This window comes from Eriocheir sinensis, chromosome 32 (genome assembly GCF_024679095.1).
Source record: "Eriocheir sinensis breed Jianghai 21 chromosome 32, ASM2467909v1, whole genome shotgun sequence".
In the NCBI taxonomy this organism is placed as follows: Eukaryota; Metazoa; Arthropoda; class Malacostraca; order Decapoda; family Varunidae; genus Eriocheir; species Eriocheir sinensis.
The window spans coordinates 6,636,810-6,658,821 of NC_066540.1; the positions used below are offsets into that span (position 1 = coordinate 6,636,810).

Consider the following 22,012-nt stretch of genomic DNA (forward strand, 5'->3'; position numbering starts at 1 on the left):
CTGCAGTGCTGTGTTGAGGTGAGGCAAACACAGCAATCATACAGTGACAAGCTAAGGTAAGTCTGCAGTGCTGTGTTGAGGTGAGGCAAACACAGCAATCACACAGTGACAAGCTAAGGTAACTGTAACTGTGGTATCAATATACCTCATTATACCTCATTGTTATTAGGTAAAATATTAATATGTAAGGAATTTATATGGTGTTATAAGGGTAAACTTGTATGGTGCTATTAGAAGACAACATAGGTGCTGTTGAGAACGCTTACGCACAACCGCCGACACTCCATTGTTTGGGTAGGCGGGTCTGTCGCTTATGAGTGGATAGAATGGTTATTTAGCGAGATGGAGTGGTGATTCAATCCGTGGCACTGGAGGTCAGTATCTTTTGCTAATATTTCTATGTCATGACACAATGTTAAGCTATGTAGTGTTCACATACTATGTGTAAGAGTGTTAACCCCTAAAGGACCGGAGGCGGCTATAGCCACTTTACTGGGGAGGGGGCGGAGGTAATAACCGATTTCCTAGTTTTACGCTAAATGTAGCTACTTTTCGCCTTTTTTCTTGGTACACTCGATGGCAACAATGCCCGCGAGCCACTTGCAGCACTTATCGCTACTCTTTCAGTCTCTCCCACACTCTTACCATGTAAGGAAGCACTGACAGTGATTTGGACGTGTCCGATTCCCTGACTGCTCCCCACCGCCCGGTCACCTCAACGCCATGAGTGACATGACACTGACACGTTTTTGTTCTTGTTCTTGTTATTTGTCTTATTTTTGGTCTTGTTTTTTTTATTATAAATAGAGAAAAAATAAAATAAAATACTAGATTGTAATAAGTGTGATTATTATTTTTACCATATCTACTGCACAAACTTTTTTTTTTACAATAAAGGAGACAGCTCAAGGGCACAAAAAAAGGAAAATAATAAAAAAAGGCCGCTACTCGCTGCTCCTATAAAAAGAATCAAAAGAGGTGGCCGAAAGAGAGGTCAATTTCGGAAGGAGAGGTGTCCTGATACCCTCCTCTTGAATTAGTTCAAGTCGTAGGCAGGAGGAAATACAGATGAAGGAAGATTGTTCCAGAGTTTACCAGCGTGAGGGATGAAAGAGTGAAGATGCTGCTTAACTCTTGCATAAGGGGTTTGGACAGTATAGGGATGAGCACGAATAGTAAGTCGTGTGCAGCGGGCCGCGGGAGAGGCATGCAGTTAGCAAGTTCAGAAGAGCAGTCAGCGTGAAAATAGCGATAGAAGATAGAGAGGCAACATCGCGACGGAATTTTAGAGGTAGAAGACTATCAGTAGGAGGAGGAGAGCTGACGAGACGAAGAGCCTTAAATTCCACTCTGTCCAGAAGAGCTGTGTGAGTGCAGCCCCCCCACACGTGAGATGTATACTCCATACGAGGGCGGACAAGGCCCCTGTACATGGATAGCAACTGTGCGGGGGAGAAGAACTGGTGGAGACGATACAGAACGCCCAACCTCGAAGAAGCCGATTTAGCGAGAGAGGAGATATGAAGTTTCCAGTTGAGATTTTGATTTAAGGATAGACGGAGGATATTTAGTGTTGAAGAAGGTGGCAGCTGAGTGTTGTCGAAGAATAGGGAATAGGTGTTTGGAAGATTGTGTCGAGTTGATAGGTGGAGAAATTGAGTTTTTGAGGCATTGAAGGACACAAGGTTCCTTCTATCCCAATCGGAAATGATAGCAAGGTCTGAGGTTAAGCGTTCTGCAGCTTCCAGTCTGGAGTCGTGTACTTCCTGTTGGGATGGCCTTCTTTTGGAAGAAGTTGAATAATGCAGAGTGGAGTCATCGGCGTATGAGTGGACAGGACAGTTTGTTATGGAAAGAAGATCATTGATGAATAACAGGAAGAGAGTGGATGATAGGACAGAGCCCTGTGGAACACCACTGTTGATAGGTTTAGGAGAAGAACAGTGACCGTCTACCACCGCAGAGATAGAACGGCCGGAAAGGAAACTGGAGATAAAGGAACAGAGAGAGGGACAGAGAGAGAGGACAGTTTAGAAAGCAAAGGCTTGTGCCAGACTATCGAAGGGTTTCGATATGTCTAGCGCAATTGAGAAAGTTTCACCGAAACGGCTAAGAGAGGATGACCAAGAGTCAGTTAAGAGAGCAAGATCACCAGTAGAACGCCTCTTGTGGAATCCATACTGGCGATCAGATAGAAGGTTAGAAGTGGAAAGGTACTTTTGAATCTTCCTGTTAAGGATTGATTCAAAAGCTTTAGATAGACAGGAAAGTAAAGCTATAGGGTGGTAGTTTGAGGGATTGGAACGGTCACCTTTCTTAGGCACAGGCTGTACAAAGGCATACTTCCAGCAGGAAGGAAAGGTAGATGTTGATAGGCAGAGACGAAAGAGTTTGACCAGGCAGGGTGTCAGCACGGAAGCACAGTTTTTAAGGACAATATGAGGCACTCCATCAGGTCCATAAGCCTTCTGAGAGTTGAGGCCAGAGAGGGCATAGAAGATATCATTTCTAAGAATCTCAATAACAGGCATGAAAGAGTCAAAGGGGGGATGAGTAGGAGGAATATGCCCAGAATCGTCCTGGGTGGAGTTCTTACAGAAAGTTTGAGCGAAGAGTTCAGTCGTAGAGATAGATGAGACGGCAATACTCCCGTCAGGGTTAAGGAGAGGAGGGAAAGAGGAAAAAGTAAAATTGGTGGAGATATTTTTGGCTTGGTGCCAGAAGTCACGGAAAGAATTAGAAGAAGCAAGGTGTTGACATTTTCTATTGATGAAAGAGGTTTTGGCAAGTCGGAGAATAGATTTGGCACGATTCCGGGCTGAAATGTAAAGGTCATGGTAAGAAGGAGTGCGAAGGCTCTGGAACCTTTTGTGAGCTGCCCCTCTATCTTTAATAGCACGAGAACAAGCATGATTAAACCAAGGCTTTTTAGCATGAGGAGTAGAGAAAGAACGTGGAATGTATGCCTCCATTCCAGAGACAATCACCTCTGTGATGCGCTGGGCACACACAGAGGGGTCTCTCTCCTGGAAGCAGTAATCGTTCCACGGGAAATCGGAACGGGACGGGTGAGGCAACACTCCTAGCAAGCACTTACAACCTGTCTACATCCACTCATCACCTGCAAGTAAGGTTCCAGGTTCACTAGATCACCGGCATTCAAGAAGTAGGAAGTAAACTCAGTGTTATATAAAGATTCACTTAGGTGATAATAAGTATAAAGTCTTCTTACAATGAATTCTGATGAGGATGCCACAGATATTAAGGGTGACCCAGATAAGGGCCTGGATGAGCAGGGGGGTGAGGCAGCACGCAGTGTCAGAACGAAAACACAAACAGAGAAAGGTATAGAGTACACAATTCAGGTGTACAAGGATAGGTGTTCAACAAATAAGTGTGCTTGGAAGAGGGCAGCAAACAATATCTATGCCAAAGTACAAGGGTTAAGTTGTATTAATAAATTACAGGAATGTATAAAAGCGGTAGATACAAAATTTGAAGAGTTTTGCAGTGCTTGTGAGGAATCAGTTGGAGCTGATCCTCAGTGTAATGAAAACATTACACAGGAGTTGGATGACTGTGAGACGTTTAACTTTAATGTAATCCATGAAGTTGTAGGGGAAATTAAAGCTCTGCAGCATGAAAATGATTTTGTAACATCTGATGATGATTCCAATGTTTCTAAGATTTCAAAGGGTAAATAAGAGCAGGCTGGAGTTAAGGCAGAGCCTGAGGCTGTATGTGATAATGGAGTGAGTTCAGTTGAACCCAAGTCAACTTGACAATGAATGGAAGGGAAAGGAGCAGCAGCTCCAACAATACCTAAACACTCAAGGGAACAATCAGCCTCAAACTCTTGCAGAAGTGAAAGCACAGCCAGTTAAAAAGGAAGAATTTAGTCAACCCTTTGACTTAGAAGAGGTAAAAGAATTGTATAATCGGAAAGGATTGGTGATATGTTACCTAGCAAGGAACTTAACCCTAATGCCAAGGTTTTTTCACCAAAAGTTGATTTGCAGGAGTCTGACACACATGTGAACAACAATTCTGATCATCAGTCAAATAGCACTGACATTGATGTTAGGCATATTACCCAGCCTTCCCCAGGTTCAGTCAGTCAGTTAGATGCAATGCAGAGGATAGCAGATATTATGTCAATGAGGCAAACCAGAGAAAACCTTCCAGGTCCAGAACCAGAAGTGTTCAAGGGAGACATGTTAGTTTTCACAACATGGTTAAAAAGTTTTGAAATTTTCATTCAGTCCAGAACTACTGATTTTACTGAAAGGCTCTTCTAACTTGGAAGGTATACAGATGGTGAAGCCAAGCAAGCAATCAGTGGATTGCTTCAGTTAAATACTGAAGAAGCTTACATAAAAGCTAAGAAAACCCTGAAGGGTAGGTTTGGAAATCAGTTTCTTGTGTTCAGGGTTGGACAAAAATCAGATTTTTTTTATAAAAATCTTTTTTTTTTTTATAATTGATTTTTTGTTTTTCACTAATTCACATTTAATTTGTTGTTAGGTAATGTATTTATTCATGTTTATGTGCAAAACATGCTTTTTCTCTCTTTTTGCTGTGGGAATAATTTGGCCCGAATATGTATGAAAAGGTTGTTATACTTGTACACATGATGCCTGCATTATTTATTGAAGATGACCATAAGGAAAGAAATGACTACTGTACACTTTTTAACTATTCTAATTTTGTAGGATATTTACTAAAAAAAAATAGAGCTTTGAAAATTATAAACTGTTGAAAAAAGATGCAACAAGATATATGAGCTAACATTCGGCTACAAGTTTATAAAATGTAAACACGTTAAATTTTAGTTACTGTCTGTGTAAAAGAACACTTTTTGTTTCATTATGAAATACATTATATATTATTATTATTATTATATGCGTGTTATGCACCTGTACGGGTGCCCTGCGCATTATCATCCAGATCCAGATCCAGATGTGATATTTATGCAAAATGTAAAAAATATAACAGCCAGGGTTACACTTTCTTTCATCATTAAGATCAGATACATGGAAGGCACTAAGATAAGTTTGGGGCATCAGAGGAAATGATTCGGTTTTTGTTGAAGTGGCTGAACACAGAAACAAGCTTTGATGCTTTTTCATTACCTAGACGGTTTCTAATTTTTGACTGCACAAGTCCAAAGGTTGAAAAGACACTTTCAATTCCTGCTGAGGAAGCAACAGCTGTATGTAACTGGGTAGGCACCACCATACAGTCTTTAATATCTTCTGAAAAATTTTGCCACCAAGCAAGAGGCGATAGGGTATTTACAACAACAGGTTTAAAATGCATATGCTTGAAAGGCATAGACTTTCCTCGATATCTCATTAATGTTGAAAGAAACTGGGGCAAATTTTCTTCCACATAATTTTCTGCTCTATCAATCTCCTCAGCAGTGAGACACTTACCCTGATACCTAGGGTCAATCAAATTTGCTAAGTAATGAGCAGGTGTTAGTGCTAATTTTTATCTGCGTCGCAGACGCCGATCAACAGGTTGTCCATCTTCTTAAGTGTTATTGTTGTTGTACTCTTCAAGTTGTTTTCCTGGCTTACCCAAGCATTGTAGACATGACATTGTATAATAACATTTGTTAGCCCTGATGAACCCTACAACATGGCCTGTGGCGCCGGTAGGCCTTCATAGTAGGGCCTGATGGTCAGCCCCAGCCCATTGTGGCGCAGGCAAGTGTTTCAGCATTTTCCATTTTAGACCCCTAATTGCATAATAAAAATTATTGGGGATGTGTTGGAGGGTCATGCGACACTGATCTAGCACAGTTTTTGTGCTATTAACACTTGTTTCCTCTTTAGTAACTTTTCCAAATCCTTCTGCTCAGTTAAACATTCCTGCAAATCACATTCAAGTTTGAATTAAACTTCTACTGCATCACTAATGACTGCATCTTCATGTTGAAGTCTATCTAATGCCACTGCAATTGGTTTGTGTCAAAATAATCTTCATCAAATCTCTTCAATGCCCTGTCATTGACCTTCCTAATTATCTCTTGCTCAATGTCATCACTGTGTTCCCTACATATTTTAACTAAAGTATCTCAGTTTTGTACTTTTAACCCCTTCAACATCGTATACTGCGTCCTTGCATGCCCCGTATCATATCCGAGGATGCGCATACTGCGTCCTGGCTCGCTTTAGCCAATATACGAGTTATTTTATCTCTATATTTATGCTTACATCTCAAAATTATCAATTAATTTATGTTTCTTTATGTGCACCATTTAATTATGCATGTTTTCATAAATAATACATGATGATTATGTTGAGTTTATGGTTGAAAACTTGTTATATTCAATAGCGACATTTGAAATTTGGCGCGCGCGGCGATCCCGGATACGGCGCAGGGCGATGTTTGGGCCCGGCCATAGTGAGTTTCTTATGTGCACCATTTAATTCTGCATGTTTTCATATATAATACATGATGATTATGTTGAGTTTATGGCTGAAAACTTGTCATATTCAATAGCGACATTTGAAATTTGGCGCGCGCAGCGATCTTGGATACGGCGCGGGGCGCTGTTTTGGACTGGCCGTAGTGAAGGGGTTAAACATAATGTTTTGTAATTTTAAATATAATGAGCATACAATGCTCATTATATTTAAAATTAAAGGATTTTGATTTTTTTTCTGTGATTATAATCGATTATAATCACGATTAAAATCATTTGATTTTAATCATGCCAACCCTGCTTGTGTCTAATGCCTACAGAAAAAGGTTATATGAGTGGCCCAAAATTCAGCAGAATGATGGTCCAGCATTAAGGAAATTTGCAGATTTCCTGGACAGCTGCAAGACAGCAATGGAAAGCATACCCCACCTAGTGGTCTTAGATGACTCACAGGAGAATGTCAAATTATTGAAGAAGTTACCTGTTTCACTAGTTGAGAAATGAAACACAATAGTGTACAAGTATACTTCTAGAGGTGATGATGATGATGATGATAGTGATGATGAAGGTCTAACAGACATAAGTTCTGAACAATATCCTCCCTTTAAAAGGTTCTGTAAGTTTATACGTAGAGAGGCTACAAAGGCATGCAACCCAATCTCATCATACAGTGCAGTAATGAATAAGAATCAATCAAAGGGGCAATGCAGTTGTAGCCAAAGGAAGAAATAGTAGTTCAAGCACAGACAAATCAGGAAACAGAAGTTTCAAGACAGAGGCCTCAAAGGTAAAACCATCAAACACAACAACGGACAACAAGGCTAGATATGATAAAAGGCATGAAGTAAGGAAAACTGGGCCAAGGGGACTGAGCTGCCTTTATTGCAATGAAGAGCATGATGTAGATGTGTGTAAAAAGTTATTCTTGCTTGATATCAATTCAAAGTTGGACTTTGTGCAGAAGCAGCACTTGTGTAGAGGATGCTTGAAGCGTGGTCACAGAAAGATAGATTGCCGTCATAAGAAATGTTGTAGTATGTGTGAAGTATACCACCCAACATCTCTTCACAATAATGCTTTCGCACAAACTAGTGCTCCAAATGTCAAGGCAGGAGAGTCAGATAGAGCAACTCAGCCAAAAGCAAATGAAAGCTCAGTTGTTTCAAACAAGATTAACACCAGTCAGTCTATGACAGGAGATATGCACACCATGATTGTGCCAGTGTGGTTACACCACAGTAGCAATGAACACAGTAAAAGGTTGGTGAATGCATTATTGGAGTGTCAGTCTGATCATCAAAGAAAGCACCCTGGAAAGAATGGGAATTAGTGGCTCACCATTACACCTCAAGCTTTAGACAATAACGGGACAACAGGTAGTCCCCTGCACAAAAATCAGTGAACTTGTGGTACGAGGATTCAATGAGCACCTGCAAATAGATCTTCCACCTACATATTCCAAGGAAGATATTTCTGCTAAAGAAGCTCAGATACCATGCCCTGAAACAGCCCAAACCTGGCCACACTTAACAAGTATCTCTAACAAACTGATGCCTTATGATTCAAATGTTGATGTGGCACTTCTTATTGGAGCTAACTGTATCAGAGCCATTAACCCTTTCACTACGGCCGGGCAAAAACACGCCCCGTCCCGTATCCGGGATGGCCACACGCACCAAATTTCAAATGTCGCTTCTGGTTAGAACAAGTTTTAGGCCATAAACTCAACATAATCATCATGTATTATATATGAAAATATGCAAAATTGAATGGTGCACATAAAGAACCATAAATTAATTGATAATTTTGAGATGTACGCATATATATATATATATATATATATATATATATATATATATATATATATATATATATATATATATATATATATATATATATATATATATATATATATATACAGAAATTTGCATAATGTGTAGATGACGTGTGTCTGCTGAATTTTATTTCCTTATGTTAGTGTAGAGAGAGAGAGAGACTCTCTCTCTCTCTCTCTCTCACACACACACACACACACACACACACACACACACGAAGGGATAGAAAGAGGGGAGAGAGAGAGAGAGAGCGTGCATCTCTCTCTCTCTCTCTCTCTCTCACACACACACACACACACACACACACACACACACACACACACAGATTAGATGTGAAGGATCGAAATACAAGCGAGAGGGAGATAAGCACTTTGGTGGCTGTGCGGTTTTGGGTTCCAACTTATTTGTGCCTCTCTCTCTCTCTCTCTCTCTCTCTCTCTCTCTCTCTCTCTCTCTCTCTCTCTCACACACACACACACTGAAGGGAGGAAGGAAGGAAGGAAGGAAGGAAGGAAGGAAGGAAGAAAGAAAGAGAAGAGACAGCGGGATGGATGTTAGGGTGCGGCCACACTGCACACGGTTTGCTGGGAGGGTAGAAGGTAGCGGGACGCCTATCGGGTCAGAGGCAAGAACAAACACATGTATCTAATAGGAGTGGCCATACAGAACACTGGTAGCGGGTAAGCTTGGAGGGAACCCGCTACCCGCGTCCTATATGACCACTTGTATTAGGTAACGTGTTTGTTCTTGCCTCTGACCCGCTAGGCGTGCCGCGTCCCGCTACCCTCTACCCATAGCTGGGCGTTATCGCGATAAGTTATCGCGATACTTTATCGCTGATAACAAAATCGGGTTATCGGCCATCCGCTACTTATTTAAATATATATTGGTATCTTCGTTACTTTTGTAACCAAACTAGCGATAATCGGTACTTTTTTCCGCCTCTCAGAAAAAAAAAGTCTCCTCCCTACTGCGCATGCGTGGCCCGGGCGCCCGGTGTTGTATGAAAAAACTTCGGGGTATGAAATATCTTCGGTGAAGAGATTTCATACTTAGATCATCAACATTAAAACACTAAGTTATGTTTTATGTTAGACTCAAAAGTCGATATATCAAAGATAAAAATCATTTAACTTTGCCCCCAAAATGATTATTCACTGCCTCAAATTTGATATTCCATATTCGTTTGTGAGCATGCCATGATATTGAAGGCACCCGGTGCTGTGTTATTTGGTGTCCCCTCGTCAAAAGCTGGCGCTTTTGTTTACAAACACTGGTCTCTCGTGAACTGCGCATGTTCAGACCAGTAAGCAAAGCCCTGTACAGTCTCACAAAGCTTTTTAACACATTAAGAGTTGCTGGAAGGCTGAATCAGACATACAGTACCACTATCCTCGCTGTTTCAAGAAAGACACTCTGTACATATAAATACAACTCGAACAGAATGTCATTCTAGAAACAGAGTGGATGGTGGTAGTGGTACTGTATGTCTGATTCAGCCTTCCAGCAACTCTTAATTATGGTTAAAAAGCTTTGTGAGACTGTGCAGGTCTACGCGTTCATGAGAGACCAGTGTTTGTAAAAAAAAAAAAAAAAAGCACCAGCTTTTGACGGTGGGGACGCCAAATAACACAACCCCGGTTCAGTCGTTTCTATAGTATTACCGTCCATAGGTACGTGTCAACGTGTGGTTTTCGGGTTTTGTAAGTTTTCTAAAATACAGATAATGAAAATTTGAATTCATCTATGTTTTTTTTTATTTGAAATATCAATATAGTATCGTTTTCACCTATCGGACTTATCGCTAGCTAGTATCGGAATTGTGGATTTATATCGGGTATCGGTTATCGCCTATATTTGTGTCTCCAGTTAACGAATATCGGTTATCACCGATAAGGTTTTCCATTATCAGTTATCGGTTATCGGGAATAAGATTTCCTGTTATCGTGCCCAGCTATGCCTCTACCCTCCCAGCAAACCGCGTGCAGTGTGGCCCACCCTAAGAGTGCGGCCACACTGCACGCGGTTTGCTGGGAGGGTAGAGGGTAGCGGGTTGCCTACCGGGTCAGCGGCAAGAACAAACACATGTAATCTAATACGAGTGGGTAAGCTTGGAGGGAACCCGCTACCCGCATCCTGTACAGGAAATCCCCGATATACGAAAGCTCGATGTACGAAAATTCGGATATACGAAAGTGAAAAATATAGGACAATTTTCGGTTCACGAAAGACATGCTTCGCATATACGAAAAGTACGACAGTTTCCGCGCCCACTGTTTCGTACCAGATGTCTATATCGGTCGCCGCGCGCCGTCAACAGCCTCACGCACACTCGCAGTGATTAGGCAGCAAGTGTCCATGTCCAGTCCCCTCCACTTCAACGCTCATCACTTAGCGTTGCCAGTTTGTGAACCCCTTGCTTCGACTCGAATCCGAAACACATCCCAGCCAGCGTGAGGAAACGTGAGGGTGATGGAGGGGTTGGGGGGGGGCTTGGAGTGGTGCGGTGGTGTACTGTTTGGCACGTGTTTCGGGCACGAGAGTCGAAACTGGCCTTTCACAGCTTGGGAAGTAAACATTGGCAATGTTAAGTGATGAGTTGTAGTGACGAGTTAGAGGGGATTGTCCTAACATATGTAATGCATTTCTATAACAGTAAAGGAACAGGAAATGGTAATTGTTTTTAATTATTTATGAGCCTTGCGTTTCATTGTATTGTGAGTAGTAAATTGCTTTTAAGCATAGTTATATTTAACTTTTTTTTTCTTTTTTTTTTTTTTTTTTTGCTGGCGCTGGTCCCTAACCCCCCTATTTATTAACAATCCTATGGGGGAAATGGCTTCGATATACGAAAAATCGATAAACGAAAGGTTTTTTCAGTCCCTAACCCTTTCGTATATAGGGGATTTCCTGGCCACTCGTATTAGATAACATGTGTTTGTTCTTGCCTCTGACCCGCTAGGCGTCCCGCTACCCTCTACCCTCCCAGCAAACCGCGTGCAGTGTGGCCGTACCCTTAGGGGAGAGGCAAGGAGGGGAGGCCGCGTCCTTGAGCCGAGGGGGTGGTGAGTAATGCACTCACTATAGTCAATCCAGGAGAAACTGGCGGATTGGGGGGTGAGAGGCGCGGGTCAGCCCCGCACCGCACCTTGCCACACACTCAACACTTCTCGCTTCCTCTCATATGTCAGCTATTTACTGCCTTTAAATGAATTTAATTAAATAATTGGATAATCCAATAAGGTCATATAGCGTTGAGATTGTTTCGTTTTTAAGATAATAACAAATATTTTGTATAAATACCACGACACTTGACAGGGTTGTATTCCAACGTTGTCATTCTACACATCCAGAGCCCAGGTCACTTCTCTCAAGGTCATGGAAGGGTCAGCAGGTGTGCCCTTGGATGGCCCGCTCCCACCTCTGCCTCTCCCCTCCCTCCCTCTCCCTGCCTCTCCACATCGTTGGCTGCACAGCCGCGAGAAAGAACTCATTTACAATGTAAACAAGTACTTTTTAGACGAAAAAAAAACCCAGAGGATTTATCATACCACTCACAAGAGTAACTGCAAGAACAGCAAGAGCCACTAATGTTAGTGAAAGAACTATTGAAAGAGTCTGCGCCAAACTGGGTCATGAGTGCATGACGAACAGGTCACCAAGACAGCCTGTATTCTCGTCCCCGAAGAAGAGAGAGAGAGAGAGAGAGAGAAGAGAAGATTTTTACATAGATTTACATAGAAAATCAGACCACACAGACCCCATGGTCCAGACTTGGTGGTCTGTCCTTAAACCTAAGTGATTTTACATTAATCAGAAGACTCCAAAACGTTGCATTTCTACTCTAGTTGATATTAAGTTGAAGGAAGTGACGGTCGAGCTTATTTTTGAAGGAGTCAATCGTGTTACACTGGACCACTGATGGTGGAAGCTTATTCCATTCTCGCACTACAACGTTGGTGAAGAAAAATTTGGTGCAATCTGAATTTACTTGTCTACATCTGAGTTTTACGCCATTGTTCCTCGTGCGCAGACTGTCATCGATCATAAACAATGTTGATCTGTCTACATTCGTGAAACCATTAAGTATTTTAAAACATTCGATCAATTTTCCTCGGAGGCGACGTTTCTCAAGAGAGAACATGTTAAGGGTAGAAAGCCTTTCTTCGTAGGATTTGTTGCGCAAGGAAGGGATCATTTTCGTTGCCCGACGCTGAACACCTTCTAATTTAGCAATATCCTTTGCATGGTGGGGGAACCAAAACTGTACCGCATATTCCAAGTGGGGTCTGACTAAACTGTTGTAGAGCGGAGTATTACATCTTTATTCTTGAATACAAAGTTTCTTTTAATGAAGCCCAACATTCTGTTCGCTTTATTTGCTGCATCGATGCATTGCTGTGAGAATTTGAGGTTTGACGCGATTTTGACCCCCAAGTCTTTGACGCATTGAACGCTTTTGAGTTTAACGCCGCGCATTTCGTATTCGAACTTCTTATTCCTCGTTCCAACTTGAAGGACCTGGCACTTGTCTACGTTAAAGGGCATCTCCCATCTATCCGACCAAGCTGAAATTTTGTGCAAATCCTCTTGGAGGCTTTGCCTGTCTTCGTCAGTGAGAACCGAGTTACCAATCTTTGTGTCGTCTGCAAATTTACTAATGCGGTTATTGAGTCCAACATCCACGTCGTTGATGTAAATAATGAAGAGCACTGGGCCAAGGACCGAGCCCTGAGGGACGCCACTAGTGACAGGCGCCCACTCTGAGTTAAATCCGTCAATCACTACTCTTTGTTGTCTGTTGCTCAACCAATTCGCGATCCATTGGTTTACTTGACCGTCAATACCTATTTGCTTTAATTTGTAAAGTAATTTATGATGCGGGACTTTATCAAACGCTTTTTGGAAATCAAGATAGACTACGTCCAGTGATTTGGTTACGTCATAAACAGTGAAGAGGTCGTTATAAAAGGTTAATAGGTTTGATAGGCAGGATCTTTTGTTTCGGAAGCCATGTTGTGAGTCCCCAATCAATGAGTGGCTTTCAAGGTAACTCACAATTTTGTCTCTAATTATGCCCTCAAGTAGCTTACCTACAACCGAAGTTAGACTAATGGGCCTGTAATTACCTGGTACTTTTTTGTCTCCTTTCTTGAAAATCGGTGTCACGTTAGCCTTTTTCCAATCTGAAGGGACGATGCCTTGTCGCAAGGACATATTGAATACGGTTGTGAGGGAGGAGAGTATTTCGCTCTTCGTTTCTTTCAGCAGAGTTGGATATACTTTGTCAGGTCCAGGACTTTTATTTGTTTTAAGTGAATAGAGAGCTTTAAGGACTTCATCGGTTGTTATTTCAAAATTAGGCAATGCATGCTCGAGATTTACAATAGTACTGGTGTTGGTGGTAGCGAGAGGAAGACTGTTAGTATTAAACACCGAGGAAAAGTAATTGTTTAAGAGGTTTGCAATGTGTTGGCTGTCAGTCACTAGTGCACCGTCGCTGTTTGTTAAAGGTCCAATACCACTTTTGATCGCCTTTCTGTTGTTTATGTAACTGAAGAAAGATTTCGGTTATTTTTACAGTTGGCTGCAATATTTTCTTCATATCTACGCTTTGCCTGACCTACTAGTCTTTTTACTCGTCGCCTGGCATCATTATAGAGTCTAATGTTCTCGGCGTGCTGTGTTCTTTCTTTAACCTGTAAAACAATTTTCTCTCATTGACTGATTGTTTAATTTCGCTATTAAACCACGGTGGGCTTTTATTAGTGTTAATTCGCTTCTCGCATAAGGGGACGAATGTGTTCTGCTGAGTGAGTAAGTGATTTTTAAGGCTTAGCCAGGCTTCCTCTACGTTGCCGTCATCTGATAGTTGTATTTCTGTTAGTTTTGTCGGATTTCTGAAGTTAGCTCTTTGAAATTGGGCACCTTTACTTTATTTTCAGTCACTGATGATTGAGCTTTAATGTCGACGGCACTAATTTATGATCGCAAGAACCGAGGTGTTCTCCTACCGTGACACTACTGACAAGGTTATCTTGGGTCGTTATAACAAGGTCGAGTATATTATTTTGTCGAGTTGGCTCAGAAACCATTTGGCTTAGATAATTTTCTTCTAGAAATTCGATCATTCTATGTGACTCGCCTTCTGTACCTGACAGTGAGAGAGAGAGAGAGAGAGAGAGAGAGGAGGAGGAGGAGGAGGAAATGAAGGGAGGCTAATGTTGGTCCACTTAACACCTTGACTCTAATTCCACAATTGGAGACAAGAGATGTGGCAGCGTGGTACGGGAGGAGAGATCCCCGCAGAAACCCCCCAATCCGCCAGTTCCTCGTGGATTCACTATAGCCAGCCACTTGGCAACTCAAAGGAAGAGGAACTCCACACACATAAGATATATATAGGCCTAATTTATCGACCCCCCTCCTCCCTTTGTGTGTGTGTGTGTGTGTGCGTGTGTGTGTGAGAGAGAGATAAAGATATGTCTGCGAAAGACTGCAAAAGTTCTCACAGTAGAATTTCTTTTTCGTTACCGTATAATTTTGTTACCCATATTGTTTTCTCTAAAACCATCCATGTTCCAGAAAACGTATCCCTGCTATGGCATACTAAAATTAAACAGGACTTATATACGTCTCCCGTATGTGGCGCGCAGCAAGTAGGACGTACAGACACGTCCACCGGCTGGGAGCGATTGTCGACCAGGGGCCATACTTATAAAGAAATTGTGTCTCTGACGTAAGTATCGCCATAACTAAGGTGATAAAGTTGTGGCTCTCACCATAAGATTCAGACTGCATCGCTACCAACCACGGCGAGGTACCTTATCAGCTCAGTTCTTTTATATCAATACTTAGGCTAAATAATAACGTAAAATGGTTAAAACTATGTACTAAAAATACACTACATCTGTTATATAATTGTTTTAGAAAGTAATGATGAGATTTTTAAATATAATGGGATTGTTTATGTCGGCCCCATTGAAACCAGAGATTTCATGATGGCAGAAGGTTTAAGCTGTTCAGCGCGGACGCGGTGCTTTCTTCCCCTCCCTCCCGAGCAGAGGAGGAGGAAAGATTAATGGGCTCAGGAAGAAATGTTCTTCCTGGCCCAGTTATACCAAGAGCATAAGGCAGACTTTAGTGTCTGCAATGCCCGGGGAAAGGCGGCTGCCTGGACGTCGATCATCGAACGCCGACGGAGGCTTAATTTTCCCCGTGGCAGGACGACTGCCAAAAGAAGTGGCAGTCAATGCAATCAACGGCGAAGAGGCATATCTCCGTTCATAAGCAAGCCTTCACTGCTACAGGTAAGAAATGTTTATTATGTTTCACGACATAAAATTATTAGTCAAACACTACACTATGGTACTTCCACTTTAGAAAAACCTGTGGCAGGTAAAAGGTGAGACATATACAACTTTATCTAGCAGACAAATATAAATATTAGACAGGCCCAACAAAACTCACCAGTAACATGATCATCTACATATTGGTAAGTGTTTGATCATTTCCCCTTACTCATCCTTAGTCATTTTCCTGTCCCAAGTTTACCTTGCAGTATTACTGAAACAATAGTTTTAGAATACATGCTATTTCTTTCTATGAGACTCATGGACACTGCTGAAAACCAAAGAGTGAAGGTTAGTATAACACCCATATAACTCATACAAGCTGAACCTCTGCCCGTCAGAGCACTAGAGTACTATTAGTATAGACCCTTAAGTCTCTAAGAAGAACCAATTCTGGGAGGTCCCAGCAAATATTAAGGGTTTTCAATATAAAGTATTGTGATTTGATGAAGATCTGAATACATGTGAAACTTTCATAATGACGTGATAGTGGTGAGGGCTACGAATGTCGGGCGAAAAATCTTCACCTGACACTCACGGTTCAAACCCGTTTATAATATTTTTTTTCCAAATGCCTGCCGAAATTGGGGGTGGGCCGTTTGAGCCCATGTCTCTTATAAGCCGTCAAATACGGTAACTCTGCAGTGCTGTGTCGAGGTAAGGAAAACAGAAATCATACAGTGACAAGGTAAGGTGACACTACAGTGAAGTGCTGAGGTAAGGTAAGCACTGCAGCACCGTGTGCCAGGGACTCGCTGCAACAAGAGTGACACTCGGGGGGGGGGGTTACTGACCTTCAAGGTTGGCTCTAAGATGAATTTCACTTTTTCCATGATGGTGAGGTCTGGGTCTGACTGGGAACTGAGCTCTTCTGGGTCTGACTGGGAACTGGGCTCTTCTGGGTCTGACTGTGGCCTGGTCTCTTCTGTAGAAACAGTTTCCGGATCCTCCTGGACAGCCTGGGCAGCTTTCAGGGCTGCACTAGATGCCTCTCTCACCTGAAACAACAACACTGGGTTAGGGAAGAAGTTCACACCCTCGCCCGTGTACCCCTTTCTATGTACCCTGTGTGTACCCGTGTGTATGCCCCCTGTGTGTACCCCTTTCTATGCCCCTTGTGTGTAGCCCTTTCTATGCCCCCTATGTGTAGCCCTTTCTAAGCCCCCTGTGTGTAGCCCTTTCTATGGCCCGTGTGTGTAGCCTTTTCTATGCCCCCTGTGTGTAGCCCTTTATATGCCCCCTGTGTGTACCCCTTTCTATGACCCCTGTGTGTAGCCCTTACTATGCCCCCTGTGTGTAGCCCTTTCTATGCCCCCAGTATGTAGCCCTTTCTATGCCCCCTGTGTGTACCCCTTTCCATGCCCCCTGTGTGTACCCCTTTCTATGCCCCCTGTGTGTTGTCCTTTCTATGCCCCCTGTGTGTAGGCTACCACTTTCTATGCCCCCTGTGTGTAGCCCTTTCTATGCCCCCTGTGTGTAGAATACCACTTTCTATGCCCCCTGTGTGTACCCCTTTCTATGCCCCCTGTGTGTAGGCTACCACTTTCTATGCCCCCTGTGTGTACCCCTTTCTATGCACCTTGTGTGTACCCCTGTGTATGCCATCTGTGTGTACTCTTGTGCATGCCCCCTGTGTGTACCCTTGCATATGTCCTGTGTGTACCACTGTGTATGCCCCTTGTGTATGCCCCGTGTGTACCACTGTGTATGCCCCTTGTGTATGCCCTGTGTGTGTACCACTGTGTGTGCCCCCTGTGTGTACCCTTGTGTATGCCTTGTGTATCCCCCTGTGTGTACCCTTGTGCATACCCTCTGTGTGCACCCTTGTGTATGCCCCTGAGTGTTGCCTGCTGTGTTTACTTGAGTGGCTGAGGGCCCAGGGCACAGGTGCAGCATTGGCACACTCACCTTCATGGCGGTGGTGAGGATGCCAGAATCAGGGAAACACTGTCGGCACTCCTCCAACACCTGCTCCGCCTCACTGGTGCAACGAAACACTGCACTCACCACCTTGAATGCCTCTTGCTCTGTTGCAGGAGTGCGCAACGTCTTCCGCAGAGCCTGCAGCTCCTGCTCACTCTTCTTTGTCTCCTCCTTTTTGGCCGCCACACAGAACGTTTCCTGCTGCACAAGCTCCCTGGTACTCCTGCTCTGGTCCACCAGTCCCTGGAGGCTGTTCTCCAGCTGCTGCTGCCGCTCAACCCAGCCTGTCAGGGTAGCCTCATACTGATCCAGCTGGGACTGAGCCTCCTGGCAGGCGGTGATGGCGGCCACAACTGTGGCCTCCTGTTCCTGCAGAAAGGAACGCATTTTCTTGGAGAGACCCGTCGCTTCCTTCTTGCCAGCTGCTCCTGCTGACCCTTTCCCCTTCCTGGCACTAGGTGGCGGCGAGGCCGCTGCTGCTTTGCCATCTCTCATCTTTCTTATGAAGGCCTCAACTATATAGCAGACAGGGAACTGCCCGCCCTCGGGCACGGCATGGTTGACACGGCACTCCGGACAGGTAGCACGGCCCTGCTCCTTCAGCTTATCTATGCACAGTGTACAGACCGTGTGGCCACAGGGTAGAGTGCGTGGCCGCTGTATTAAGTCATCAAAGCCTGTCAGGCACACTGGACACTCCTCGGGGTTGTCACCCTGTAACAGAGAGGCAGTGTGAGGGAGGCACTACAGCAGGAACACACTGGAGGCAGCACACACTCACACACTGGTAACAGGCTGTCCAGCAGGATAGTCATCCTGAAACAGAGGCAGTGTGAGGAAGGCACTACAGCAGGAACACACTGGAGGCAGCACACACTCACACACTGGTAACAGGCTGTCCAGCTGGGTTGTCATCCTGAAACAGAAAAGCAGCGTGAGGGAGGCACTACAGCAGGAACACACTAGAGGCAGCACACACTCACACACTGGTAACAGGCTGTCAGGCACACTGGACAGTCCTCGGGGTTGTCATCCTGAAACAAGGCAGTGTGATGGAAGATTTACAGCAGGAACACACTGGAGGCAGCACACAGCCACACTAGTAGAAGGCTGAAGGGCACACTGGACAGTCCTCCGGCTCTTGCTACAGTCTGTGTTCTGAGTAGGTGGACAAAGCCCCACCCACCAGGAGGGTCACCACGTGAGTGTCGTCTTCCCTGGAGCTGCGGGTTGACAGAAATCAGTGGAAAGAGGAAAGGTCAATATGTCTTCCTTATAGGCTTGCAAAGAATTGGAAAGTTTCCAGGAAAATAAAAACTTTCCAGGAAAGTTTCAGGACCCAGGAAGTTAGGTAACATTCAGGAATTTTCATATTTTTCACAGGTGTAATTGTATCAATAAATAAACCCATTTTGGTTAATATTACTATAAATTAAAACTTTTGAAGCAACAAAAAATTGTATTTCCGTGCAATTACAGTATCAACATTCATGTTATCGTAGGCTTGCTTGGAGTTGTACACTTCTGGGAAGGGTTAACCTACAGACTTGTTTCCCAGGTAAGCTGTAGTTTTATGATTGCTGCACTACTACTTACTTATCCCCTTTCCCTTTCTCTCTCTCTCTCTCTCTCTCTCTCTCTCTCTCTGTATGTGTGGTGTGTGTGTGTCAAGCAGGCAGTGGATAATACTGTAATTAAACAGGCAATATAATCTTCATTGAAGTGTGGAGAAAACAGTCTTGAACCTTAGTTAGCACAGCACTGTGCATGAATCATCTGTACTGAACGTGTCCAGTGCCTCTAGTTTCCAGTGCCAGTCCTGTCCTGATCACATCAGCTCAGACTCACCGTGGAATCAATGTGCCTCTCACTAGCCACATGAGACTCAATAGGCGCCACTTAACCCGCAAACTGCTACTGGGCTGTGGTGAGCTATCCTTGTGTTGCGGCAATACTAAAAAAAGGTCGCGATTACAGTATCGGTAAGGATAGCATTGCAGTGTCTTTAGAGGATGACACTGCATGTGTGGTGAACAGCAGAATGACTAATTTCACCGGGGAGATATTTCTCGCAACACCAGTAGTGGACCTCCTTCTTCTTCTTCTTTTGACCTGTAACGCTTTGTATCGCTTCTTAGGTCCTCCTTCCCCACACTTTTATACTTAACAACATGCACTTAAGGCCGCTTTCACAGTCATTTTGTTTGTTTTGATCGTCACCAATGGCGGTGATCGACGCTATAGTATTTCCATGTGAAGCTGGCCGATGGGGTAGTGGCGGCTGCGGGTTAGCCTAGCCCCGCACTTACCACACACTCTCAACATCTCTCACTTCGTCTGCAGCCTCCACTACCCCATCGGCCAGTTTCACGTGAAAAGCTAAGCAGCGATCACCACCATTGGTAACAATCAAAACAAAGTGACGGTGAAAGCAGCCCTTAGTTACTTAATCCCTTTAGCAGCGAGGGCCTTGATTCTGAATGCTCCCTCTAAGCGAGTTAATTTTGAAAAATATCACTAACGCAAATCATTATATAACACATATCAACGCACTCGTCATCAGTTTCTGCAGCCTCCAAAAATATTTACCTCTACTAAAGTACTTTATTAATCACTTAATAATACGTATAAATTACAGCGCGCCAGTAACTCTCCGTAGGCGTTCGACAGGTGGTCTAAAGAAAACGAGCCCGTTTTGAGGGAGACGTAAATAAGGATAAATAAATATATTCCTCATGAGAGGTCCTGACATCTGGTGACAGTCCTCGGAACCTCAACCTTCTCGCCTTGCTCCCAAGGGTTTAGCTGAACCTCTCTCTCTCTCTCTCTCTCTCTCTCTCTCTCTCTCTCTCTCTCATTATTCATACAATTCTAACGACTAATAAGCCATGGCAAGATTCAAAAGATATTTGTGTGTGTGTGTGGGGACCCATTCATTATTATTTTTTTTTTTACTGTCCGAAAAAATTCCTGCATTTGTATCCTTGCATTTCTTTTTTGGAGACGGCGTTGTGAAAGGCCCCTCGCCCGTCTGATTGCCCTGTGGGACTAGGGGAAGGTAATTAGGTCTGAGTTTGACCACGAAGGGCACCCTTGGGAGTACTTTGTTTATTCATTTTCTCTTTTTTTATGAGTAGCTTGTGTTCTTTATTTTAGAGGAAAGAAGTGTGTGTGTGTGTGTGTGTGTGTGTGTGTGTGTGTGTGTGTGTGTGTGTGTGTGTGTGTGTGTGTGTGTGTGTGTGTTCTTTGTCCATGGTGTAAATCAGAATGTAAAAAATAAAGAAAGAAAAAAGAGAGAGCAAAAAATAGTTTACCACCAAATGAACAGGCTTGAGTCGTTTTTTGTGGTATGTCATCCACAACGAAAGAATAGAAAGGAAAATATTACTAATGTAGCTTCATATCTTGTGTGATATTATGAAAATTAGCCGCTGTACATAGCTCAGTGATGTATTGTGCTCTGAAATGACTACCAGATATCCGCCTACACTGACCAGGAAGGAATCGAACTACGAGCTTCCCAGGCGAAAGTGAGCATTATACTGACTGAGCTACCGCGGCTATGTTGCAATTTCATCAAATCTTACTTTCGTTTCAACACTCTCTCTCTCTCTCTCTCTCCAGGAGCAGGCACCAAAAGAAGAAGTAGTGTGTGTGTGTTTGTGTGTGTGTGTGTGTATAGGCCTATGCTCCCTCGCGTTATCTACATGGGAGGGGAGGGTGGAAGCGAGGTACCCTCGTATGGCAGAGAGAGAGAGAAGGCAGTACTGGCAACATTAGAACACTGCGCCAGCACAGATAACAATCCTGCTCATCACATGTGCCCTGAAGGCGAGGATACTTGGTGCTTTTATAACAGACTTATTCATGAGAATAAAGATATACCTGCTGGTATTCATCAGCAGAAAGTTGGCCACCCCATAAGAGAAGACATAAAGGAGGAGCTGTTGCAGGTGTACAAAAGATTTATCACAGACGAACTCCTGTCAAGGTGCAGTGGCTTCACGCAAAATGCTAATGAAAGCCTAAATGCACTCATATGGACAATGGCACCGAAGACCAGATTCTTCCACAGTGTAAGAATGAACTATCTTGTTGGAAAGGCAATTACAAAATTCATATTTTGATATAAAAGTACACTCCATGAACACCTTGTAGCAGTCGGCATGGAAATTGCAGAAAAACATGATAGAAGAAGTACTTCTCAGTACCTAAAAGACAAAAACAAAAGAAGAAAGAAGAGGAAAGAAATCAAAGACGCAAGGAAAGAAGAAAAATTGAGGGCAAAGGAAGGTACAAGTTATGAAGCTGGAGGATTCTAACTTGTACATTTCTGGGTAGAAGTATAGCTGAGGAAGAGAGGGAAGCGGCCCACCCCTGGTAAAACTAAACCCCTCTCCATTGAAACAGCTACGAAGATCCCCAGGGTGAGACTAGTAAAACTTGTCGGTAAAGGCCAAAATAAAATG

General features: G+C 43.4%; 1 protein-coding gene across 3 annotated transcripts in view; it reads right to left on the reverse strand.

Moving 5' to 3' along the window:
• Window positions 1–22,012, reverse strand: part of LOC127006090 (tripartite motif containing 13-like) — an 87,444-nt gene that overhangs the window by 23,717 nt on the left and 41,715 nt on the right. For all 3 annotated transcript variants that reach the window (XM_050875597.1, XM_050875595.1, XM_050875596.1), the window contains exons 2-3: window positions 17,529–18,257; window positions 16,415–16,618 (exon numbers count right to left, since the gene is read on the reverse strand). In XM_050875597.1, the coding sequence (XP_050731554.1) occupies window positions 16,415–16,618; window positions 17,529–18,257 (933 nt within the window). The remainder of the gene's footprint in view (window positions 1–16,414; window positions 16,619–17,528; window positions 18,258–22,012) is intronic.